Source organism: Coccomyxa subellipsoidea (assembly GCF_000258705.1).
Source record: "Coccomyxa subellipsoidea C-169, whole genome shotgun sequence".
In the NCBI taxonomy this organism is placed as follows: domain Eukaryota; kingdom Viridiplantae; phylum Chlorophyta; class Trebouxiophyceae; family Coccomyxaceae; genus Coccomyxa; species Coccomyxa subellipsoidea.
The window spans coordinates 1,331,778-1,357,158 of NW_005178039.1; the positions used below are offsets into that span (position 1 = coordinate 1,331,778).

General features: G+C 54.2%; 5 protein-coding genes across 5 annotated transcripts; 2 read left to right on the forward strand and 3 right to left on the reverse strand.

The window, feature by feature from the left end:
- Positions 1-700: 700 nt before the first annotated feature.
- Positions 701-5,150, reverse strand: COCSUDRAFT_61449 (pyruvate kinase; the record flags this gene model as incomplete). Its single annotated transcript, XM_005649697.1, has 11 exons — positions 701-851; positions 1,379-1,533; positions 1,815-1,988; positions 2,271-2,417; positions 2,674-2,790; positions 3,052-3,182; positions 3,513-3,679; positions 3,947-4,148; positions 4,470-4,647; positions 4,840-4,939; positions 5,053-5,150. 11 exons carry the CDS (start codon positions 5,148-5,150, stop codon positions 701-703), a joined length of 1,620 nt encoding a protein of 539 aa, XP_005649754.1.
- Positions 5,151-6,487: 1,337 nt separating this feature from the next.
- COCSUDRAFT_61450 (tumor susceptibility protein) lies at positions 6,488-9,082 on the reverse strand (the record flags this gene model as incomplete). The annotated part of the gene is made up of 9 exons (XM_005649698.1): positions 6,488-6,706; positions 7,009-7,166; positions 7,369-7,468; positions 7,611-7,792; positions 7,888-7,943; positions 8,121-8,273; positions 8,387-8,559; positions 8,658-8,759; positions 8,948-9,082. 9 exons carry the CDS (start codon positions 9,080-9,082, stop codon positions 6,488-6,490), a joined length of 1,278 nt encoding a protein of 425 aa, XP_005649755.1.
- A 388-nt stretch (positions 9,083-9,470) lies between these two features.
- COCSUDRAFT_52795 (hypothetical protein) lies at positions 9,471-10,751 on the forward strand. Its single transcript, XM_005649699.1, has 3 exons — positions 9,471-9,587; positions 9,688-9,774; positions 10,057-10,751. The coding sequence occupies exon 3, from the start codon at positions 10,066-10,068 to the stop codon at positions 10,252-10,254; it is 189 nt and encodes a 62-aa protein (XP_005649756.1). The 5' UTR covers positions 9,471-9,587; positions 9,688-9,774; positions 10,057-10,065; the 3' UTR covers positions 10,255-10,751.
- Positions 10,752-12,297: 1,546 nt separating this feature from the next.
- COCSUDRAFT_40528 (hypothetical protein) lies at positions 12,298-15,817 on the forward strand (the record flags this gene model as incomplete). Its single annotated transcript, XM_005649700.1, has 7 exons — positions 12,298-12,406; positions 12,549-12,704; positions 12,927-13,094; positions 13,296-13,386; positions 14,537-14,642; positions 15,263-15,400; positions 15,674-15,817. The coding sequence occupies 7 exons, from the start codon at positions 12,298-12,300 to the stop codon at positions 15,815-15,817; spliced, it is 912 nt and encodes a 303-aa protein (XP_005649757.1).
- A 646-nt stretch (positions 15,818-16,463) lies between these two features.
- On the reverse strand, positions 16,464-24,740 carry COCSUDRAFT_61452 (hypothetical protein; the record flags this gene model as incomplete). Its single annotated transcript, XM_005649701.1, has 20 exons — positions 16,464-16,680; positions 16,849-17,021; positions 17,207-18,430; positions 18,606-18,782; positions 18,942-19,073; positions 19,176-19,415; positions 19,617-19,786; positions 20,127-20,297; positions 20,670-20,913; positions 21,148-21,258; positions 21,431-21,601; positions 21,797-21,907; positions 22,065-22,151; positions 22,418-22,468; positions 22,611-22,676; positions 22,847-23,084; positions 23,297-23,486; positions 23,605-23,885; positions 24,003-24,321; positions 24,455-24,740. The coding sequence occupies 20 exons, from the start codon at positions 24,738-24,740 to the stop codon at positions 16,464-16,466; spliced, it is 4,659 nt and encodes a 1,552-aa protein (XP_005649758.1).
- Positions 24,741-25,381: the final 641 nt, after the last annotated feature.

The following is a 25,381-nucleotide window of genomic DNA, read 5'->3' on the forward strand; positions in this document are numbered from 1 at the left end:
GAGAAGTACTCAGCAAAAAACGCTCCAGCAATGGAGCTGGCTTCCCGATGAGAGAAGCATTGGAAATTGGAATAATCTTGGCTGAAGCTTTATTGCATTCTAATCAGGCTATGCCTATACAGGCCGACATTGTATGAGTATTGCTGTGTTCAGGTTATGAACAGTGCAGAAGATGGTGTGAACTAGAAACTGGGGTGATCACCCCAGCGCTACAGTCAGACCATATTAGGTAGGAAAGTGCTTACAAATGCGCTAGGATTGCTGCCTCTTCGTAACTTTCGCAGCATAGCATCGTACATCATGATTCAGCTGAGGGCAGCAGGAAAATCCCTCAATCTACAGCAACACCTGCCGATTATGCTGCCCCAGTCACCACATGTGCATACATCATTGCCATTCTATTTATGCCCAACAGCTTTGCATCTGCAAAACTCCTGTCCCGCTCGCTCTCTCACGCTCCCAACAAAAAGAATACACTGTACAAAGCTGTGTCGCATCAGCCTGCCCTCTGCAACCTCGACAGCGCGCAAAGCACGGTTGCGCATTCCACACGCATGCCCGTGCATGACTGAGGGCGATTGTTCAAATCAGCACCAGATTGACAAGCATGCATGGTCCCTTGCGCTGCCAATTAGATACAAACTTGCCTTCATGGGAGTCCGTCTTAAATGACCATGTACGCGCTGGGTCAGCGCTGAGATTAGTCCTCCGGGTCGGGGTCGCGCTCCACAGTACGCACTTGGATGGCATGCGTTGATGCTGCTCGCCAAATGGGCTGCCGCCCACTCTGCACAATGGCCACCTGCTGCCCGCCCTCCAGGAACCCCCTCGCTTTCAGCTCCTGGATTGCCCTGCCACCCACACAATCCACCTCAGCGCTCTGCTCACCAGGATCAAGCATGTGAATGGCAGGCTTTCTGTGTGCCAGGGGTAATGCATGGGTGTTATGTCAGCCCCCAATCAGTGCAAGATGCGGAGCCGCGAGTTTGCCAGATGCTTGATGCCAAGGTCTGAAGTCGCAAAGATTCAGCCATCCGTGCACCAGCCAATTTTGCAGACTTCCTAGGCAGCTGTACTTGGATCACTCTGGTTGGAGGCTACTACTGTAGTAGTAATTCTAAAAAAACCCGCAACAAATATATAATTTTGACCGAAAAGGGTGGATATATTAATCCAATGGAGCATGACTTGGTAATAGGAAGTCAGGAAGACCCCTAAACATTGTCTGGAAAAATTTCCCGCACCGCCAAGGGTGCGGGTTTTCCCCTGACTACTACAGTAATGCCATGGCCCAGTCACAACAGGATCTGTGCCTTGGTCTCTCCAGACTAGATACCATTTCATTTGCATGCATGCAGAGCATGAGAAGGTGCGCAACCTGTCGAAGGTCTCGTCGGCGGTCTCCCCGAAGCGCATGTGCAGCGCTGTGACTCCGTGGTAGAGCGCCAGCCGCCGCTGCACGGCTCGGTTCTCCGTGAACGTAAAAATCTGGTCGTCCGGCCGGTAGTGGCTCAGCAGCGCCGGCATGTTTCCCTGCGCGCACACTCAAGCCACACTCTAGGTAGCAGAAGCAAGCTCACCAGCAACTGATCTCTTGCTGGCGCTTTGCCAAGAAGCAAGAAAGATGGAACACTGAAACCGCATGCGCATCAGGAAATAAAACATTCACAAAAGCCGTGAATGGGACATGTTGATAAGGCAAAGTGCACCAAAGAGCCAGTCAAGTTGCTCAGACAGCAATGGGGGCCATGGAGTCAGCATCGCAATCCGGCAGGGAAGTCTGTTTGTATGTAAAAACAGCTGCAGGGGCGCACCTTGCGCGAGAAGACGACGAGGGAGGTCTTGATGGTGTTGGCCATGGTGGTGGCATGGTAGGCAAACATCTCACTCAGCCCCGGCGTCGTCATGTGCCCCGGCGCTGCATTGTCCGCGGGCGACACAATCCAATCAATCGGCTCTGACTCCTCGCTGCCATACCGCCGTGTCCCCTGCGCATGACAGAATTGCACTCTTCATTCTATATTTCACATGAGGAAGCAATGCTGTACATAGACAAGTGTGATGTACACATGACATTCACTGCCATCGGCGCTGCTCTGTAGAAAGTCTGTTAGGTACATCTCCTGGGGAAAGGATTAGAAAAAACAAAGTAGGTCCATTACCAGCTTTGGGCTGCAAAACACTGGTTTCACTGTGATACATGTGTGAATAGCAGGCAGCAGGTGTGTGTGGCTGGGGTTTGAGGTGTGAGGGGGGTGAGGGGGGCGCACGCTGAATCTGAGCATGGCGGACTCGGTGCGGTGGGCGACGGTGCTCATGACGTCGACGGCCTTGAAGCAAAACTTGCCGTATGCGGTCTCCCCCGACAGCATCACCGCGTCCGCCCCCTCCCGCACCGCTATCGCTATGTCCGACACCTGCAGGCCACATCATACCCATCCAACTCACTCACAAGCCAGCACCTCTCCCCAATTCATGCACAATAGTAGTGCACAGCACAAGGGAGGCAGAAGAAGCACTTTCTTGAAGATACTCTGGGTCGGCAGTCTGATTTACAGCAGTGAGCTGCAAAGGGGCGTTCTCTGGATGGGTGGACAGAGGAAAACTTTGAAATCTAATGGACTCTCAGGTGTCAGATAGGTCTGATACACCAGATATTGAGTGGAGCAGCACCTCTGCGCGCGTGGGTGTGGGGTTGCCGATCATGGACTCGAGCATGTTGGTGGCCACAATGACGGGCTTGCCGCGCTTCCTGCACCCCTGCACAATGCGGCTCTGCCAGTACGGCACCTGCACGTAGGCATCAACCCCCTCAGCCTCTGACATGTTGCCATTGCTCGCCTACCCTTGCAATATTTTGCACACCGGACTCTAGATGACCCAATCATGTTTGGAGCGTCCACTTCTAAGCAGGCCTCTGCGCCGCTAGATAAAACTGAAAATCCCTGGCAGCCCTGCTGCAACGCATATTTGCTGGCACAAAATCAGCAAGGGTCTTTACAGGAAGCAGAGGCACTCCTTTACTGGCAGGGGGAGGGGCGATTAAGGCACCTCTTCGACGGGCAGCTCTGCTCCGAGGTCGCCGCGTGCCACCATGGCGCCGTCGACAGCGTCTAGGATGTCTTCCAGGTTGTCCACGCTGTCTGCACTCTCTATCTTGGCCAGCACGCCAATCGACGCCCCTGCAGTGTATACTCTCCATTCACCACCACAAGCATGCTTGACACACACTCCATTTGACCAGCCTTTGATGGGGAACGTTCCACGGCACACGGCGCAAATGTTTGTTCCGGGTGACCACAGAACACTCCAAAAATGAGCAGCACTTATAAGATGGCAAAGGCACGGGAAGGGGAGCACAATGGCAGAGGAAAGGTTTGATGGATTTTGTCAGGCAGTGAAGCAAGCACCACTGTCTAGTAACTGCCAGGACATATTTTAATATATATGTCCTTCCTTGCGGAGCCATATCTGGCTATCTTTTCCAGATGAGAACTCGAACTAGTGCGCACCCTGCTGCGCCAGGTAGCGCTTGAGCTCGTAGATGACGTCGGCGTTGCGCACGAAGGACAGCGCGTAGTAATCGACGCCCACGTCCACTCCAAACTTGACGTCCAGCCAATCTCGCTCTGTGATGGCCGGCAGGTTGGCGCTCTTCCCCCGGATGTTCAGGTGGCGCCTGCAGCGCAGCAAACGAGCAGCTCATGAGAAACAACCCGACGCCAGGGAGGACGATCTGGAAAGTCCCTGCGCCTGTTGCGCTGAGACCGAGTGAAGGGCATCCAATGAGGTGGTTGGTGCTTTTGTGAGTACTTGTCACTGCTGCATGTCGGCGCAACAACCATATATGTGTATTCAACCTCCAAATTGTTGGATTGAAATTGTTGTGCTGCTGCAATCTGCAGAGCTCCAGTCCCGAATTTTTGTGTACATTGGCTGGGCTCACCTCGACGTCATGATGCCACCGTCGACAACCTCGCACTCCACGTCCTTGCCGGACTTGGTGGTGATGACCAGGCTCTGCAGGCCGCCGTCTACCAGCAGGATGTCACCCACGCTGACATCATCGATGAAGCCGTCATAGTTCACCGAGATGCGGCCGTCCGTGCCGTTCGCACCCTCCTCAATCGTGAATGTGAACTTCTCGCCTGCGCATGCATGCAGGTGACCACACATTCAAGAAAAGGCCTGTTCTAGTGCTCATGCTGTGATCCCCCTTCTTGCTTCAGTACATCACAAAGCACTGCTGATTGTACATGTTATCTCCAGTAGGAGCAGTGCACGCTCTGGGGCAGCATGAAGCGCTGCCAGTACCGGAACACAGGCATGCAACATGCACAAGGCTCTCATGCACATAATGGTCCTTTTGTCAGGGGGGTACCTATGGCCACATTGTGAAAAGTGGCCATAGGTACCCCCCTGTATCCCCCCCGTTGCTGCAGATTGTGGGGTGCAGGGAAGCAGCGCACCGGGCTTCATGTCGATGGGCTCCGCCAGGTCGCCGGAGCGCACTTCGGGGCCCTTGGTGTCGAGCATGATGGCCACATTGCCGCGGTCCAGGCGGTTGTACTCGCGCACCAGGTCCACCACCGCCTTGTGGCTCTTGTGGTCCCCGTGGGACATGTTCAGCCGCGCCACATTCATTCCCTGCCGCACCCAGAGATCAGCCTTTTTCTGAATACACTTACTATGCCCCTGGCGCACTTGTTCAACCACAGCAGGCAGTCCTGCAGGCTGTATTGACACCCTGCAGTGCATGACTGTCATGGTAGCTAGCCTGGTCAAGAGTATAGCATGGTGGTTCTATAGCTGGGAGAGGGAAAGCAGCTGAGGGCGCACGGAATCAGCCAGCTTGAAGAGGTTCTCGCGCGAGCATGACGTGGGGCCGATGGTGCACACGATCTTGGTCTTGCGCAGGCGTCCGGCGGCAGCTGCATCCCTGCACAGGACATGAGCACGGTGCTCAGCATGTTCTAGCCAAGGGGCCAAGTGGGCACCAAGACATTAAGCCATCACTGAACATGAGTGAACAATTGGGAGCTCAGGACGTACTTGTCAGCGGGCAGTCCAGAAACTCCTTCCTTGCTCTTGTCAAGCTTGATGCCCTTGGTGTAGCCTGCCAGAGCATTGGTGGAAACATCCCCTCGCATGGGCGAGGTACTTCTGTCCCTGCACCCACCCCCCTTTACATTACTAATCATCAAAATATCCTGCAAATGATGCCAATGAGAAAAGATCACCGAGAACTCTTTGGTGAGCTCAATAGTAACAGGTGCTTGCACCTTTACTAGAAAAAGCATTGGAACAAGTGGACGGTCTTTTTCCTCCTTGTAGCACCTTGTAACTCGTCCAACTGGTCTTCTGCATGAGTTGGAAATTGTACTGCTGCTATTTGCTTTCAACTTTGTAAGGCATATCCTCATCTGTCGCTAGCGACTTTGTGCTTCACCTCATGAAAAGGAAGGTTGTAGGAGAATCCTCACCTGGAACCGAGCTCTGATACTACCCTTGACCTCTGCAGCTGCCGTCTGGGTCTCCTCGATTGAGGAACAACACCACATCTGAGCTGTTGAGCATTACACAGTTGAGGCTTGAGCAGCAACTTCTGCCGGAGGACACCCTCCGCCATGCTTCCTGCGACAAATATGATGTCCACACAAGCGGTCCGCGCTCAATTAAACGCAAGGAATTCACTGGCTTACCGGTGCTCTCTGGATGCTCAATTCCTCGATCAAGGTGGGGAAGCCAGTTCTGGCATGATGATCCCCCAAACTGTGACTGTGACAGTCAGCCATGCCAGGCTGCTTAATTACCTTTCGGCCCCTAGCCTCGACACTTGTACAATGTGAATCTGTGCAAGTGTGCAAGAATCCTGCAGCAAGATGATCTTTATGGCAGGTTGGAATCCCCACAGTGCATGCAGGAAAATGGCCGCCTCGCGGCAGTGAATGCAAGCATTTGTAAAATGAGATTTCAGCCATGACATGAGACAGGCCGGTGCAAAATAATCATAATGCATGACACCCTTGCTTTCCGTGTGCTCTTGTAGTCTGGGACCATCCTTAGATGCCTCTAAGGGACTTCAAAATTCCAATTGCAACATGAGTTTAACCAGGCAACTTATGTCTCCACGTTCAGAAGCTGGCCCCGAGCTGTGATCTCAGTCAGGACTAGGCTAGTGCACAAAGACATAGAGTAGCTTGCTTTCTACCACGAATAGGACACAGGATAATGACTGTCTGTGACAGCAATGCATACTACATAGTATGTAATGGTACATGTACAGACAGCTACTGCCCTTCGGCTGCCCTGTCGCCCCCACAATGTCTGCTCTCCAGGGTTACATTCCCTGTCGCTTTTAATCCAGGCGATGAAGCCAATTGGAGGCAGACAGGCAGCAGCACAGCTCTGGGGCGGCCCACATGCTCTGGCTCCCTTGCAACTCACCACGGTTTCCTTTGTCAGGCTGCAGCACTGGTCGTCCCTGTCATCTCCCCTGGGTGAGGGGGTTGGACAGGATGCCAACGCTGGTCCAAGAGTCGCCCTGGGGCATCTGCACATGCGAGGGCCCCGGCACGGAATCCCGTCGCAAGGAGCCTGCGGCTGTGGGCGCATTGTGGTATGCCCTCCTCAGCTGGTCCTGCCTGTTGGCCACCTTGCGGCCCAGCGCCCTCACCATGAACTGCTTCCCGCACAGAGCCCGCACCTGCCACAACCCAACTCCCTTAATGTCTTGTGCCGGCACCAAAAGAGGACTTGCCCTAGAAGATATCATCACCAATATGATTGTCATCATGCCTTAAGACTCAGCATACTACAGTAAGTAAAGAGTAGGTACTAAATGCAAGCTTGATCATTGGATGCCAGGATGATGCCGTCAATGACAATGCTGCTACTGCTGCAAACCTTCTTCTTTCCGTAGTGCTCAACTCGATCAGAAGTCATGCAGGCACTAGTATTTGCTGGCAAGGATGACATGGAAGAAATGAAGAGGGGTGGAGGGCAGACCTGCTTGATGTACAGCTCTGGCGTGAGGGAGTTGTTCTGCAGTGCCTTGTCCAGGGAGTACAGGGTGTCCTCCAGGGCCAGGTCCTCTGCCTGCCCCTCCAGCGCCTGCTTCGACAGCACGTCCGCCGGCAGAATTGCTGTGTCTGCATCCACCTCACCTGGACCCACACCTCGCCTCCTTCAAACACGGCCTCTCTGCACGCATCTTCTGACACGATATGGACCGCTCAAATGCCACCCAACTGCCAAGAAATTTGCCGTTGTAATAAAATTTTGTTCTAGCGCATTTGGTGTTTATGATTGTGATGGCACTGAATGGGGCCCCCAGGAATTCAAGTGGTGGCACAGCACAGCGCTCACCCGACACCAGCTTCTTCTCATTCTCAACCAGCCACTTTCCCAGAGCTGCCGCCTTCCCTGACATCTCCAGCACACACCCCTCCAGCGCATGCCTCTCAGCCTGCATGCCGACCGACATTCACTCACTGAACACTCAACGGCATTTAGCTTCAATTTTTTCATGAATGCATGAATTAACAGGCTGTTCATAAAGCAAGTGCAGAAATACTGGATTCCTTTGAGTCTAGCATGTCAAGTCTTACCTGTATGCTCTCCACGCCTCTTGTGATGTCCCTTTCCCGCCTGGTCAGCTCTGCTTGCTGCTCAAACAGCTTATCCATGTCTGCTGTGGCCGCATCGTTCGCGCGTGCCAGGCTGCCCTGAAGCCGCTTGGTCAGCTCTGCAATTGCTGACTTCCTGAAAAGCTCCTGCAGATTGTTCTTGACTGTCAATACATGCCCCCATCAGATATACAGAAATGACACACGAGAACAAGGAATCTGCATGCATCAATTACGGGGAAAGTAGTCAGGTGCTGACCTCCAAGTTTGGCGGAGGTGGGGAGGGAGGTCGGCCTGACATTGCTGCAACTGCGCCTGCCCAGATGTTGCCAGATGAGGATGGTGTCGAGCTCTGTGAGCTGCTAGGCCTATTAGCAAAAGCTGACATCTCAGTACATCAGTGAGCACATCACCCCAGCAGTCTGGTATAGGAATACAAGCAACATGGTCAAAGTCTTCATCTTGCAGGTGCATGAAGGTGCATCAGCACACCTGTGAATGGGATTGTGTGCCAGGAATGTGTCAGGATGCTGCGAGGTGGATGATGGCTGTGCTGGTGGGGCCCAGTTGGGTGGCTTTGAAAACAGAGGTGGATCGTGGCCAAACTGCATTGATGTGTCCTGAGCCATGTCCACAAGGTTTGATCTGCGCACACAAGTGGCTAGCATTTTGTACATGCCTCATTGGCAATCATGGCTGAAAGCACGTGGTAGATAGCACGGGTACACACTTGATGGATGCTGCCTTGAAATGCGCACCTTCCATAGATCCAGTTCCGGAGGTACGGGGAGAAGACCATGCCCGAGGGATCCACAAAAGAATGTTGCGGTTTGATGATCATGTCTGAGGTCGGAACCACATACATGATGGGCTGCTGCCTTGGGTACGCCTCTGGCAGCCATATTGACACAGGTATGTTGTACTTCACCCCCTGCAGGTGGAAATGCGCATAAGTGCAGGCTTACAGGAAGTGTGCAAGATCAGTACAGTATCTGCCGAAGCTTGCAAGTGAATGAGCATTGAGCAGACCTGATAGTACATGGGAAGGGTCCCATCCGCCATGAGCAGCTGCACAGTGCTTCCATTGGTGTGTGTGTACTGCTGCTGTTTCAGGACCAGCGTGGGAAACTCCTGTGCAAGCACAAAGAGTGGACACTTCAAGCTGCAGTCAGTATGCTTCATTGTATGGATTGGTAGATCAGGCGCATATCGCTTGCAAATTGTGTACACAATGTGCATCTTGGATTTCATAATCTCTTCCGAATACACTTACTGATCTGGGTTCTCTACTAGCTTCCCAACAAGTGGAAGGTCCTCACCGACACCAGGTCGAGCAGATGCTGCCGCACGGCAAATTTTGCATCGTTGTTGTAGGGCAGACGGGTCTGTCCCTGATCTCCCAACACCTGTCTGAGCCAGCTTTCAGGTCCCAGCTGGGAGGAAAGAGGACCCATTACCACGTGTAAAGGCCTTCCACACTATGGGCGACTGCTTCTGCTCTTCACGACAAACTAAAGAAGCAAATGCAGATTGACAACGTGTAGAATTTCAGAGATACGGATCGATCGATGACGAAAGAAGAGAAGGTTTTTGTTCTTTATGCAACTTTCTAGTAGCTAATCTTCTGCGTTATAGCTGATCTACCTCAACAGCAGATCTGTAGCATTTCAACGTTACTAGGATGCATTAATTCGGCTCCTCTGCTGTCTGTTCTTCAAGAGTGTTTGAGCTTGCTTGTCCTCATGGGACCAGCTGCGGGAGGGGAGCCCCCGCTGCGGAAGGGAATCCCCCCATTTTGATCAAGACGCCCCTGCCAGAACTCTCCCAGGAAAGACTGCACATAGTAACTGTCTGCAGGCTGCTGCTTCATCCCCATCGGAAGGTGCAATTGTCTCCCGTTTGCGAAATCAGTACATCCAGCCTTGAGGGTGTCCACAGAAGGGTGCTATCTGTTCTGACGTAGGTTCTATCGTTCAGATCACACATAACTCGCATCCCCATTCCATATTTAATTGCGACATCGTTTCATTGAGATTTTGAAAGTTGTTGCTTTCTGCAGGTCTGCTGCTTGACAGGCTGCATAGTCTTGATCCCTGCAAAACACCGGACAGAACCTCGGACGGGCAAAAGGCTGTCACTCGGCACGGTGAGCACCCGGTGTCCTTTTCTCATAAGCTAATCATTTGATTCTTTGTTTCAATCGTGTGACCGGTTTGAGTGACATCAGTACACTAAAATCGGCAGATTCGCACACAAGTCTGACACCGATCTGTCAGTCCAACTTGACAGTTTAGCAGTCCTAGAATGTTTGATTGAAGTCTCATACAAACTCAGAATGCTGCCAAATAAAAATACTGCCCATCTTCTTGGACTTCGAGACAATACGAGCCTTGTGACATGGTGTTCAGACTAGTGCTTTGCTGCGCAGGCGGAGAAAATGGCAACTCCAGGTCAGAAAGTGGACACCAAGCCCAGTGAGGAGGCGACCCCCAAGGAAGTCTCTCAGGAGGGATTTGACTATGTCCTGAATGCAATGAATGGCGAGGACAACATGAAAGAGGAGACCAAGGACTACAAGCCTTCAAAGACATGGTCCAGCTACTTCTTTGGTGGCAGCAAAAAGTGATGCCTCCCCCATTGTTGATCATGTGGATTTCTGAGTAGCATGTCAGCCGATCGGCTAGCATAGACAACATGGTCTGCAGCACATGGTAGCCAGCTCTGCCTGTAGAGCCTGTGCCTCCAAGCTTTGTTGAACTTGAGGAGGTGTGTAGCCTCAAGGCACGTCAGCTTCTGCAAAGCAGCATTGAAAACGTTGGCAGTACTGCATTGTGTTTTCAGGAAATCGCAGATTCGCTGGAACTGTTCCATGTCCAGATCTGTGGAGACCGTGTGATCATGTAAGCTTTCCGTGTGGCCTCTCAGCATTATGAAACACTGGTCTTCTTGTGGTTGATGCGCTGATGCCTCGAGATTGTCCTTGAAAGTATTGCGTAAACGTGTGCTCTGCATGAATCATTCAAGATGATCATGAGTCTTTACACCTCACGCTAAAAGTGGGAGGTGCGGTTCGGGGACAAGTCACTGCATACAATGTTGCGCAAGTGTAAAAAATGGAATGGCAGAGGTTGTTTCAGCATGCTGGAAGCCATCTACTGACATTCTGCAGATAGGGTATCTCCTGCAGCTGCATGTCACATCATGTACGGCGTATTCTGCGACACCGTGTGGTGACCAATGACAAGGACCCATTGCATGATGCCACAGGCATAGGCAGCAGGTATTATTCTGAATCACGGTCATCAAGGTAGTTGCAAAAATTCTATTGGCCGAAGGGAAGCAATTCCTTTCCATTTGAGCTCTAGTCTTCCCGCAGATCAAAATAGTGAAATGCATGCAGCGTGACACGTGAAAGGGTTAGCAACTCCAAGAATCCAAGGTTGCCTCGAAGCGATCAAGATGTGCATAGACGGTGAGAGCATAGATGTTAAGAACAAGTCTGCTTCACTGTGTACTTCCTTGATATTGAAATCCAATAATTCGTTGGATCGTGTGATGGACAGCGATATGGCTCTCAGAATATATTCCAAGAAACACATCTTATGAATAGCTACAGATCATCAGGAGAAGTAAATTCGCGATGGCGATAGGACCTCCTTAGCTGTCAAAATAAGGGCACCCTCTTGACGTGAGATGGAACAGCAAGAACATGTCGAGAAGGACGCCAAGATTGTCGACAGCAAATCAGGAAATGTTGCAGCCAGCAGCACCACCTACTTGATTGCAGACACAAGATGCAGAGGCCAGATGCGACCCAGCACTTCACTGCACAACTGCAGTGCACGACTCACACAAGGTCCAGATGGACACATCCTGTCACAGGAGGAGATTCCGTACCCCCGTCCCAACACCTTCTGGGAGGAATGCATTGCTGTGACAACCATGCTGCTGTGCTTTGGGTGAGGTTCCTGAAGGCCATTAGATTCACTCTGCATGCGCTTGTCCTCTGTCCCTTCCAGAGTTTGGTGCTGTCATGCTCACAATGCATGACACTGAGAACTGAGCACTACGGTTCAGATTCGTCTGGATATTTCCAGCAGTGCTGTTGGCATCAATGGCGGCGCTTTTCCTCAGTCAAAGCGGAGCAGCAGTATTCATTATCACAATTACATCTGTGGCAGCTGTTCTACCCCTTGGCAAGGTATGGCAATGTGCATGACCATTCCGTGTGGCTTGATTAATCACGTTGAAGCTCTACCACCAATGACAATGTTGGCCTCAAGGTAGTGTCATCAAGACACTCTATTTTTGGACAGCACTCTCAGGGAACAACAGCATTCTCAGGGAACATCAGAAGGTGCCTGGATGAGCTTCCACTTTCTGCTGTGCAGATGTGGCCAGCCTTCCGAAACAGTTTTGTGTTTGACACATGGCGGAGGCACTTCCGCGCGCGCATCATCACACCCTTGCACCCCTTCATGGATCCCTCAAGGCGGTACCTCTGTGCACAGTTTCCCCATGCAGCCTTCCCCATGGCTTGCTGGTTGAATCCCGCCATTGTCGGGCTCCCTGGCTCAGGTAGCCACCCCATTCTACATCTATCTGGAATTGCACACGCAAGGGGCAAGACCTGGTGCTTGACCTGGAGTGCAGTGGTATTTAACAATGCATGCCATGTCCAGGCATGCCGGGGCCCTGGGAAGGAGTGGTGGCTTCTGTGATGCTGCAGCTGCCCTTCATCAGGCACATGTTTGCCTGGATTGGGGCGCATCCGGCAGGTGACCCCTTACTCCTAGCACTTAGCGGCAGACTCTGACAAGCCTGACACATGCTGCTGGCTGGTCCTTTGCAGCAATGTTCAGTCACCCAGCGCAGGGTGCAGGATCGACCGTTAGACTGTTTGTGCGCTGCCCTTCGCAGATGCGGAGACTCTGACTGCGCTGCTGCAGAGGACCAACGTGGGGATGCAGCCGGAGGGCATCGCAGGCATCTTCTGCGGAGCAACACTCGAGCGTGAAGCAGTCTTCCTGTCCCAGCGCAAGGGCTTTGTGCGTGTTGCCATACAGGCCGGTGCAGGTGAGCAGCTCCTCCATTGATTAGTTCAAACTCATCACCTTATCTCGGAGACCGCATATCTTTTTGTCTCACACATGCACCTTGCTTTTATGTAGGCGAGTCCATGAAGGTTTGGGATTCTGGCAACCTTCAGTCAACTGCAAATTTACCATGCCTCTAATCAGGAAGCGTATGTGAGAATGACAGCAATGTATTGAGACTGGAGCGTTTCTGTGCCTGCAGACATCCTGCCAGTGTACCACATGGGCAACTCCCAGATGTTCACCTTCTGGGGGCCCAAGAGCCTCAGCCGCTGGCTGCAAGTCTCTGTGGGCGTCTTCTGGGGCAGATATGCCCTGCCCCTTCCCCACCGCCATGACATCATCTCCCTTGTTGGAAGGCCAATTCCTGGTGTGGACCCCTTTGTCTTACTGTAACCCACTGGTGTCGTAAGGTGCCAGCTTGACCTGGTGCGAAAGGCAGGAATGCAGACAGGCCTGGATCGGTCATGGGGGTTCGGGAATGGGGTCTCACTGCTTGAATTGTTTGGACTATACCTTCTGACAGGCTCTTGCATGAGGCCCGTCACTGCAAAGTTTGTGGTTTGACAAGGGACAGATGACAGCCTGCTGATGACGTGTTCTGCTGTATTGGCGGTGCAGTCAGGCAAGCGGACCATCCCAGTGCGGACGACGTTGACAAGGTGCATGCGGCTGTGGTGGACGCCATCAAGCAATTGTTTGATCAGCACAAGCACCTCATCCCTGGATGGGAAAATAAAGAGCTGTGGATTTATTGATCTGTCCCGAGGAATACATATTATGGCACTACTTTCCTCCTTGCAAGAGCCAGGATGCAGAGTTGCATGCGCAATCACCGGTGCATGTCTCCCTAGACTTGAAATTTGGTCCTCCAAGGGCAGAGGCACCTGCTGGTGCCAGCACTTGCCCCTGAATTTGCAACGGTGACAATAGATGTTCTGTCATAGATCAGTCTGCCTGACTCGGATATGAATATTAATGGCATGCTACCTAACTATGATAGGATTTTTTTTAAATCTAATTTCGAATATTTCGAAAAGGTCCAGGAATTTATGGAGAACTTTGAATGACGTCACCATGCCACCTGGCCTATGACAAAGCAACTTTTGTGGGGCATGTTTCCGTTCCCACACGTTAAGAGGTGCAGCCATCGTGCTCGCAAGCAATTATCAAATTGCTATTTATGACCGAGGAAAGACGAGCTCCGCTTCGTGGAAATTTTCGGCCCCAGACAACGGGCAGATCGCTAGATGATCTGGGAGCGCAAACCTTGTTTCTGCCGGTGCGGGCAAGCTGTTTCTTGGAAGTTTCTATCAGGACAAAATTGCAAAATTTGTATTGATTTGTATTGGATTGAGGAATTGCTCGCTCGAACAGATTGCTTGTCACATCCTTTCCTCACGCAGGTGAAGGTGGTCAATGCAAATATTGATCTGGCGTCAACCAGGTGTCCATATGACATCAAATGCCAGTCAAGAACACAACAGGTAATCTTGAATAAGATGAATGAGTGAATTCGGATGCCTTCAGCTATACGTGTCAGGCTTGAAGGCGTGCTGAAGGACTCTGTGTACCAGGTTTGGGAAGTTGCACTGCCCTGGCCAGAACTCCCCGAATCTGCCCCAGAGCTGCTTGAGTGGTTCACCGCAGTTTTAGAGAAGTGTGCCTCTGGTGCAACTGAAGGGGTTGAGTCAACCCCTGGGTGAGCATTTACACAGAAACTGCTGTGTGCATATGGCCTCTTTCTCTCGAGTCTCTTTGAAGATGGGCATAACTTTCTTATCCTAAAAGAACGACTTTGTGAGCCCACAGGCTAGCGCTCGAATTCCCTCCTCAGCTCCACAAATCAGACAGGGCGAAATGGCACAAACTGGCGGATGAATTCGATGGCCCTGTCAGGCTCACAGCAGTCAGCGAGGTGTGTTCACATTGCACCCAGTGGCGATCATGCATGCGCAAGGTGATGGCTTCTCAACAGATCATGCATGTGGATATGCCATGAGCGCTGAAGACCGTGTGCATGCGTAAGGGAGTCGGAGAGGGCAGATTCTTGAGGGTTCGCCAGAAAGCCGCCCGGAGGGAGCGGCGTTCTGTCTCTGAGAGAACCCGGCAGATTTGGAAATGGTGCCAGGTGATAACACTCGCAACGCCACTTCCATTCTTACCATTCTTGGGGCACCATCGGAATTGCAAGACAATGAATGTAGCAGTGGGGATCCATTATTGTTGCACGATGTTCAGTTGCGAGACAGCCCCTTTCCCTCATCTTTGGGACTCGCTTGCCTATATGTCTGCCTTCCTCTTTTTCCAGCCAATGAACATGTATTGATATGCAGGAGGAGGGAGGAGTTTCTTGGAATATCAGTCAAGGCGAGGTTGAGGATTTGTTGGCAAGCGGCAGCCCTCTCCCCAGCAACATCCAGAGCATTGTTGATGACAGGCAAGTTTTTTCTCATGGTGAAAGACAGTGAGTAATTTGGGCTCTATGCATGGCAAGTTCGGTTATAGTGACTGTATCCAAAGTGTGTCTGCAGACAGCAGTCAGTGCGACTGCTGAACAGCATCAAGGGAAAAGATGAGGCGACAGCCGTGAGCATTGTAGACAATTGTAGGAAGGCTGCGTGGGTCAGGAGTGAGGATTCTGGCAATTACCCCATCCATGAGGCAATCCATCAGGTGAGCACATCTTTCATTCTTACCTCACTGCAAAGGCATAATCATGGGAATATGTCACGAAGCATTGCAGTGGCCATCAACTGCATGACATGGTTCAGAGACTCATTGCTGGAATGTGTGTGTCCTTGGGACCTTAATCCTTGGCAGAAGGTTGGCCCATCTTGTGGGCTATGAGCTCGAAAGAGGATGTATCTGCTGCTGAAAGGTGGTGCAGCATTTTTTGAGGTGTCACAAATGCAGCGCAGTGCACTGAGTGAAGGTTGTGCTGGGCAGGGGCTTGTGTTGGTGGTGGGCCGGCTGTCCCTCATGCCTGGAGTGCTGCAGCAGAGGGACGCCAAGTACAGGGTGCCACTCGCGCTTGCCCAGCAGCTGCGCCGGCAAGACCTTATTGAGGTCGTCTCCTGGGCTGCAGCGTGAGCCGCAGCTGTTTCACTCTCAGAATTGAGATGGCTTCCTAAGGGCTCCTATGCGATCCAACCAGCAAGCAGGATCGACCCTGTCAATCAGAGTCCTTCACGGTCCATCAGACTCCATCAAGAAGTTGTACTGCGGACAAATGCTGCAGCAAGACAAAATGAAGGAACTGCCTAGGCGTATACCAACGCCTTGATGTTGATTCTGCATATGAAATGCGGGAAAGCAAATGCCCATCCCATGAACGGATTTAGGAAGCTTGGGGGCCCGAGAAGTGGCATTGCCACATTGCGGCGCCGGAATAGTCAAGTTGTGTGAGCTCATGGCAAAATTTGGTGAGCTACTGACATTTTCACTTGTTGTCAGTATTGGGTCTCATGCATGCGCCTCATTAGCGAGCATGTTATGTTGACGATAGAGCTTTACACGGATGATCGATTGCAAATAAAGAACCAGCTACTTCAAGACAGCTTCCACTTATTTGATAATTATATGTATAGCTAAGACTCCCTAAGACTCCGTATATAAACACCTTCCAGTTCCTCTCAGCGACGCTGAAGTTTCAACTATATTCAACGCACAGTGTGCTCATGCTTCCAAGGCTGCCAAACATCAAAATTCGACTTTGAACTTCACAGGCACGCGGCTGTTATATGCGGCGGCGGGCGCCAATGAGGTCCGTAGTCTTCCTCCACTCAACGTCCGCTACCTTCCTGATATGCTCTTCGATCTCATCTGCAAACTCGATGTACGGGGGGTTGTCCTCATTGAACAGGCGGCAGTTGTCGCACATCAGCTTCACGTCCGCCAGAAAAGCATCCAGCCCCTCCTTCCTGGGAGGATACTCCTTTCTTTTGACCTTCCCCCTGTGCCCAGCAGCGCACTCGCATTCACGAGGAGCACCATGATTGAATAACCCAAAATTGAAAATGTGCACGGAAGGTGTTTCGCTCCCTCCTCTTCGCACATGTCTAGGCACCAACACAGCGTGACGGTATTTTCATCTTTGAGGATCCAATGGTGTGGTGATTCACATGATATCCTGGATGCAGATGGGCTGCTTGATGATGTCGAGGTAGGTAGTCAGCGCTCTGGTGTCCACTGGGTCAAGGAAGGGGCACTCAAATTGCCTGTCCTTCTTCACAAGCGCCCTCAGTATGGCATCAAGAGCGTCGTAGCACTGCTTGTCGCGGTGCTGCTCCCAGGCCTGCCCAGGCACACAAGCACCCAATGTTGGAATCCTGCATCCATGTTGATGCTACTGAGATTCCACCACCCTGGAATTACAGAATCAACCTTCTCAGAGAAAAGCTTCTGCAATGACACAGGCTAGACACCGTACAAACATAGATATCTGTATTACGCTAGGTGAGGGAGGAAGCAGAACTACACCTTCATTTGTCTGAGACTCTGCAGCTGTTCCTCCTTCACCCGCTCATCATCATCCGTCCCGCCATCTTGCGCCTCTTCTACATCCGACTCCTTGCGCCGCCGCTTCTCCGTTGGCTCAACGTGCTGCTCCTCCCAGTCAGAGTCCTCACGCGAGCTTGCGCGCCTTTTGCCGCACCTTGTCCTGGCCCGGCCCCGGCCGGCCTTGGCGCCGGCCTTGCCCTTGTCCTTCGGCCGAGGCGGCTCCTGCGCACGCCCTCGCCTCGAGCCGGCTCCCTTGACAGCCCTTCCACTCTGCTCCTCCTCTTCCTCCTCCTCTGGCTCCTCTGCTTGACCGTGCGCCGCTTGTGCCAGCTTCTTCGCCTGCTGCGGCGCAGCATCTGCAACCGCCACGCTGATGCCGCCCTCAGAGATAGCCGCCGAGGCCTGCAGGGCGTCCAGGGAGGCGTGCTTCTGCAGCCGGTGCCGTTTCTGCAGCGGCCGCGCGCCGACGCCGGCGTCGCCACTGGCCGCAACGTCGGACGGCGCGTCCGTGTCCTCGCTGCCGTCGTCGGCCAGGATGTGCTTCATCCTGCGGTGCTGCTGCTTGAGCTGCGCCTTGCGCAGATTTTCTCTGTGCTCCTTTTCCGGTGCAGCCGCGCTGTCCTTGGGCCGCGCGTCTTCCACCTCGGCACTGCCGCCCGACTGCGGTTCTGCTTTGAGCTTGGCGCTCTGCTGCACGTCCCGGGCCGGCGCACCGCCGTCTGCTTCAGGTCGTTCAGACTTGACAGCAGAGTCCCTTGCAGGCTCTGCCTCCTGCTTGATCGGCTCTGCAAACACAGGCTTGGCTTCCTCTGCACGCCCAGGGGTGCGCTCCTTTACAGGTGTCGCAGCACGTTGCACAGCCGCCGCGGTTCTGTCTGCTGCCTTGCTCGGTGGAGTTGCGGCCCGCTTTGAGCCCTGCGCACGCTCTTCCCTGCTGCTGTGCTGGTGTGCGGGGCGCTCATCTAGCTCCCGGATGGCTGGGGCCTTGCTCTGGTCAGCGTCACGCTTCTTCTTCCTGGCTGAGGCTGGCGCCTCCTCCTTGCCGTGGTGGGACTTTGCGGCCTTGCCGCTGCCACGGCCCCTCTGCTCGGGCGTCCTAGGCTTGGGCGCCCTCTCTGCGCCCTTCGCCCGCAGCGCGGCTCTGCGCGCCTCGATCTCCGGACCACGGGTCTCCAGAACCTTGATCGCCGCCCTCCCGATCATCTGATGCACCCACCACACCCCCTGAGCACCTCCTCTGATGACATCTGACACATTCCCAGCTCAGTGCACAGCTTGTCAAGGAGTACATCCAGATGTATGGAAGCTATCACATGCTTGAGACCTCCCCGCATGCAGAGCAATGCTGCTGACGACAGGGGCATGCGCATAGGATCACCTCTGCCACGATGGTCTTTCCGGCGGCTCCACTGAGGACCGCGCTGGCGAGCTTGCCGCGGAGCATCGCGCTGTGCTGCGGCGGCGGCGGCGCTCCCCACAGCCGCCGACCACCCGCTGTGCTCGCGACCGCCACATCGAGCGATGGCACCTTCATCTTCTTCCTGGCAGCCTCCTCCTGCCCCACAAACACCCGCAAAGTCAGGCAAGCAGAAAAACTAGACCCACAGTATAGAGCAGCAATGCGGAATATGATAGAGGCACGAACCCAATTCACATTGAAACAGCTCAATGTAGCATGCACTGCCGAGCATTGGGCACTGGTCACTCAATTCACCTTTGCACGGGCTCGTGCAAGTGAGGCGGCTTGACGTTTGAGGCTGGACTCCTCGTCAAACCAGGCAAAGACATCCAGGCTGTCGTCGCCTGATGGTGAGGCATCCCCATTCTCCATAACATCCGCCTGCACCTGAACAAGCGTATGCAGCTCAGAAGGTGTGTATAACCATGTGCTCATGCCTACCATAAAATCCTTAGTACGACCACATTGATACAGGGGTGGCGGACTCACTTGCAAGGTCTTGCCAGCAGCATTCCCATTTTCGGCGGGCGGCAGGCGAGGGGCGGTGCTGGCATGCTCCAGCCATTGCGACGCATCTTCATCCGACATGCCGGCTGCCTCCATTTCAGGGACCGTGACTTGCCGCGCCGTGGTGGCACCTAGCCCCGGCCCGGCCTCCTCAGCCCCGGCAGCATGCGCAGGGGTGTGCCCATCGCCAGCCCATTCCAGATCCTCCACATCTACTGGAACCTGTGACACCCAAGATACTGTCCTTGCTTTCTTACTCCGCGCACTGGTGTCCCTATCATTTTCATGACCACTTGAGCGCCATATCACACCAGCCAGCAGTAAGGTGCTGCTCCTGGGCAATGCTCACACAAAAAAGCTGCCTGCAAGGCAAAATATTTGAGTAAGAAGGCAGGGCATGGCAGGTGGGGGATGCATGCGCACCTCAGTGAGGGGCAGCCAGAGGCCGTCGTTTTTGCGGTAGATGGGGACGCCAAAGTCGAGGCCGTACTGACGCTCCTGAGCCCATCCGCGCAGATCCATGAACGAGTATGGCCGCGAAGTGAACCCGAACCCGCGCTCCCTGTGCACCTCCATCCATGACCAGTCCTCGCCTGCACACCCAGCACCGGCACTGTCAGCCCATGCCCACCACCCAGACCCGATCAGTCCTGCATAAACCTCTACCTATTGTAGTACCCTTGCACTGCTTGGCCCCATCGCCATGCTGAACTTTAAAACACTGATTGGCTGCCCAATGATGCAAAGCACCCCCATGCAGAGGAGCCTGAAGCAGATATAAAGATCGCAAGAGACTGGCAGGTATCAAATATGGGCAGGGAAAAGTCACAGCTTTCAGCAAGAGGCCCCGCAAGCAGAGCATTGCTGAAGCAGATTCAAGATTTGCATCATACTGGCAGGCTACAACATGCATGAAGCGCGGTCAATGCCCACCTTTCTCGGGGTCCTTGGGGGGTCCGCGGGGAAGGGAGGGGGCGGCCTGCTCCTGGGCGCGCGCCATCTGCTCCTTGGTCCAGTCGCGGTCGTCGTCGCGCACCATCGTCTCGTGCCGCGGCGCCGCCGGCGCCTGCATCAGCTCCGCCTGCGCCTCCTCCGGCGCCACGGCTGCACCAGCACACAGCCGTTCCCTTCACATCTCCCCCAGACAGTCTCACACATCTCTTGCTCTGATGCAGATTGTAACATTTCTTCTGACGTCTCGTCTCTTAAGGCATGAATACTGCGTGCCCGCGTCACCGAGCCAGGCCTGTCTCTGCAGCCCCGATTTACCTTACAGGTGCATAACGCTTAGCAGGTCAAGCTGGCACCTTGGATTCCAGTGGATTGCAGATGTCACAAGCCCCCGGGATCACAGCAAGCTTCCCAGAGGAATACCATAATCAGCAGTTCTTCACGAGGTCAACCCTGACACTGTTGTCCAGTGATATTCATACAATGAAGACAGAAGTCAAGGGGGATCAGAAGAGGGGGCCCCACCTGGCCTAAATTCAACCTCCTCTGTGAGGCCGGTCAGCCGGGGGGACTCGGACCAGCTGAGCACGCTCTCTTCCTCCCAGCCGCCGCCGGGGGCCACCGCCGCCTCCAGGGGGCCTAGAGCGAACAGGGGGACCGGCAGCAGCACAGGCGGCAGCTCAGGCTCCAGCTCGCCGGCCTCTGGTCTGTTTCGTGGGTCTCCCACGGCGTGCTCATCCGGGGACAGCAACACCTGCTTCTCCAACACCTGCGCGCCGAAATTGACACCGCGGATCACCTCCCAGACAGAGCAAGTAGTGCATGTGCAACATTTCTCAATCCAACCTCTCTAGAGTCAAGAAGAAGAAGTAGATCCCTTTGACAGCAACATTACGTGGAAGGCTGTAGATTGCAGAGAGGAGACCAGGTTGCACAGTGCAGTCACAATAGGGCAAGGCAGCTCAAGAAATGTGTTGTAGCATATCAAAGCAGTGGGGCCCACCTCAGATAAGTGCCTGTTCTCCAGTTCCAGCGGTGGCGGCCCCAGGGAGATGTCTGAGATGTCAGGCAGCCCCTGCCGGGCAAACTCCATGCCCATGGTGAGGCTAGCCTCCTGCGTGCAACATCACCAACCTCACACACATTTCTACCACAGGATATTTCCTATGCGTTCCACGCCCACAGATGGGCCCCACAGTGACCAAGTCAAGGCATTGGACAGACCCATCATCTTGACCACTGCGAAAACAGTGTGATGTCCATGGATGGACAGGGATTGTATTTACCTCCTGCTGCAAGGCTGCAAGCTCAGTAGCGTCCGAGACATCCCATGCGCTGAAGTCCGGGTGCTCAGGGTACACATGCGTGTACAGATCCTCGCACAAGTCCCGGCACCCATACGCGTCCAGCTTATCAAAGTCACAGCCATACTGCGCTGCTATCTCCGTGATGCGAGCCTGCAATCATGAAGTACCAGTCAGCGTGCCATCCCGCACTTCCACTCTGGTCACTGCTCGGCAAACAACAGAGGCAAAAGTCCTCTGTCCTTGAGAGGGATCCCTAGATATCCCCCCGGCCGTGCGGAAACCAAAGATATGAAGCATGCTGCGTCAGTCCAGCATTTCTCATTGCAGATGAGCGCAGGGGAGGACCTGGATCAGTTGGTCCATGGCGGTGATGGCTTCCATTTCCAGCTGCAGGTCCAGCTCACCCGGCATGGGCTCGTCCGGGGGCGGCGGCGGCACTTCATCATCCTCCACTTCCTGCCAGCACATTGAAGCCAAAATTCACAATGTTCCCAAACTTCAAAACAGACAGAGTATATTATTCTTCTGATGAACAAGGGTCCACAAGCATGAGTATCGCCGGGAAGACAGGCTATCCTGTATCAATGCAGTATGCTCAAGTTATACACAGCACCTGGAGCTCTGCTGGTGCGGGAGATGCCTCCCTGTACCGCTGAGGTGGCGTGCGACTGCGCCTCCTGGACGGCTGGGTAGCACGAGCCTGCGTAGGCACTGTGGTTAAGGCTCCATTGAAGCAGACACGCCTGGAAACAGTGGATTTTTGCGGACCAGTACTATAAATCTAAGCTTCTTGCATGCAATACACAGATGAGTACCGCTGCGCCATTGCTTGTAACATTGGAGCGTTCTGTGTTTTTTATGTAGTCTCCACAAAACTGCAAGAACATTTTTGAATCAAAATCAAGATGGGAGAGACTCACAGGTTTGGAGGGGATGGGGGAGCGGGATGGCTGTCTAGTGGGAGACCTCCTCCGTGAAGGGTGATAATGCGGTGTGTACCGCCGGTCTGGCGAGGTCCTGCGCATGCCACAGCTGCTTCACTTTAAGCTAACACTGATTGTGCCACCATGCGCTAAATTTGCATCACAACGGTTCAAGATGTGTACCTATGTCCCTGATACTCATCCCTCGGCAGTAGAAAGGTGGAGATGAGGCCTACCTGACAGACTGATAGCGGCTTCGCTCTCGCGACCTCGACCGCGTTCGCGATCGGCGGTGCCATCTCCTGTGCTTAGAATGCCTGCAGCAGACACCATCGAATTTTACAGAGCATCCACATGTGGTTCCGTTTTTCTCCAATGCTTGCATTGGGCAAAAGAGCATGGTGGCACGCCATCACCAGAGACAATCAATCGACGCTGCTTGTCAGCAAAGGGGCCAGGAGGGTCCCCTCACGAGGCCCTTCCTGTGAAGGCCCTGCCTGGCCCTGCGCAGGTGTGAGCTGTGAGGGGAGAAAAACGTGAGGGAGGGGTCAGGTGAGGCATGCCTGTAGGGGCTGCGGCTGCGCTGGCGGCTGCGCATGCGATCCCGCCGCCGGGCAGGCGAAAGGCTGACGGGAGAGCGTGTGTCACGCGCGCGCGAGCGCCGATAGTCAGTGCTCCGCCTGCCTACCCTGGGAGACTCGCTGCCGTCCCTGTCGAGCGCATGGGACACATTGTTCATGAAACACCCAGATCCTTTCTGCCATCCTTGGACACCAGAAGTGGAGCAGGACTATCATTGCTCAGAGAACAAAGAGGAAGAAATAATGAAGGCAGTCTCATTTGCCAACAGCGCCACATGCCTGCGCATAAGATGGCAATCACAAATATGCTGGGGTCTGCAGGCAGCCAGGCCAGGCCGCACCTGCCGCTAGTGCTGGTGGCCTCTGCGCTGGAGGTCCTGCTGCTGCTGGGGGATCTGCTGCTGCTGTCTTCAGAACTGCTGCTGCTGGTGCTCACACTCCGCTTCTTCTTGTCCCGGCTCCGCCTCTTCGACGGTGTCGGCTGCGGCTGGCTCCCAGAAGGCACCTGGGGAGTCCCCTGCCGCGAAGCACCTGCATTGAGCGCATGTCCCTTTACATCTCATACTCTGATCCATCTAGCTGGTTTTGAAGCCATACAGAATATCAGCGTTTCATGCTTTCTCATTCGGAAGTAGTTGCAATAACAAACCTTGTGAAGGTTTGTCTTGCGATGGGGGCTCTGTGGAGTCATCCCACATTCGCCGCCGGCGCTCCGGCTTGCGTTCATCCTCCGGGGGGGCACCGCCATTCTGCCGGGGAGCAGGGGCGGCGTTGTCAGTTGTGCTGGGTTCTGGCGGAGGAGTGGCAGCCTTCTGAGGCTGCGGTACAGGGGCTGGAGAGCGGGTGGAGGACAAATTGGACAAGGATGACAGACCATCCCTGCGCTTCAGGGTCATCATGATTGGAGGGTTGCTCTTCAGGAAGGCCGGCCTGCATTTCATACAACCTGCCTCAGAATAAGGGCAAGGACAGCGAGCATGCACGAGAGGTTGGTCCAATTTCCAGATCAGAACGCGACTGCATATCAATATTTACTTGCAACATCACCTGGCCTGGCCCATGGGTGACGAGTGCCGGGAGTTGCCTGCTGGCGAGGGACCAGCTGATATTACTGCTGTCAGCACAGGAGGCGCAGCAGCGTTCCGACTGGGGCCTGGCGGAGCCTCCCCTTGACCACTTGCGGCCGCCTGCTCCGGCACAGGCTGAAGCGGTGGCTGGCTTGGCTTCTGATCCTGGATTGCCTGGGGCCCTGCTGGATCCTTATGATCCCCATTTGCCACGGCATGCTTCTCTTCGGCAACCTCCATACCAACGTCCTCAGCAGGTGGATTGACCCCAGAAGTGCCCGGCTCGGCCACTGGCCCATCTGCACACAAATCTATCACTCAATGGAGGAAGTAGATTGCAGCACTGAAATGATGCATCGCCAAGGCGCACAAGTGTCACTCATATTGCAGCACGCATCAGCACTCAGCAACATTAAGGATTGCAGTGTGGACCTGGGGGAGCCGGGGGGGCCTCAGCAGGCAGCGGTGGTGCTGCAAGGGGGGCGTCAGAAGGGGGAGGCAGTGGAGGGGCCTCCCCCTGCTGCATCTGGGCTACCTGCTGCATCTGCATCTGCGCCTGCTGCTGCATCTGCGCGTCCTGCTGCCATGGCAACACTTGTCCTGGCATGTCCAGGGGCGGCTGCTGCCATGGGTGGGCCGCCGCAGGCTGCTGCTGTTGCTGCCACACAGCACCTGCGGGCGTTGGGGGCGTCACAACAGAATACGTGCAGGCACACATTCACCTCAAAATTGCGATTTGCATAAAGACAGGCTAAATGTGCTCTACAGCAAGCGCCACATTCCTGGCATGATGGCGGGAGTGATTGCCACGCACCTGGTGGAAACACGGGTGAGGGAGCCGCTTCTGCTGGAGGCCATGCAGCCTGAGCTGGTGGATATGCGTATGGCGGTCCAGCACCTGCCATACAGTCCAACATTCTCAGGCGCCACTGTGTGGATGCCTGGCAACATGGGATCCATAATCCCAACACCGCTTCTCTCACGAGCAGCTGCAGCGACTAAGTGCAACCATGCGCAGGTTGCAGCAATCCCAGAGCAGGTGACAGGCACCTGGACGGGCCATGTAACCCCAGGGCTGTCCCTGCATCGGCGGAAGCCCCTGCATCGGGGGCTGCCCCTGCATGGGAGCTACAGGATGCCCATATGGCCCTCCAAGTGGCCCTTCCGGCACCCAGTGCCCACCAGGACCATACTGTGCTGCACGCCCTCCCTCCTGGTAATGAGGGTACCTGGCATTGAAGCAGCTGTCTATTTCAAGATCGCATGAAGGTCGAGAAGACCAATGATTTTCTGACAGCCATGGATGGGTGCTTGACCACGCCATAGAGGAGAATTTGCAACGCACTGACGAGCGATTGT

What these genes read in the sequence shown, in the direction of transcription:
- COCSUDRAFT_52795 (XM_005649699.1), top strand. Translation starts at nt 10,066, where the DNA reads ATGGCAACTCCAGGTCAGAAAGTGGACACCAAGCCCAGTGAGGAGGCG.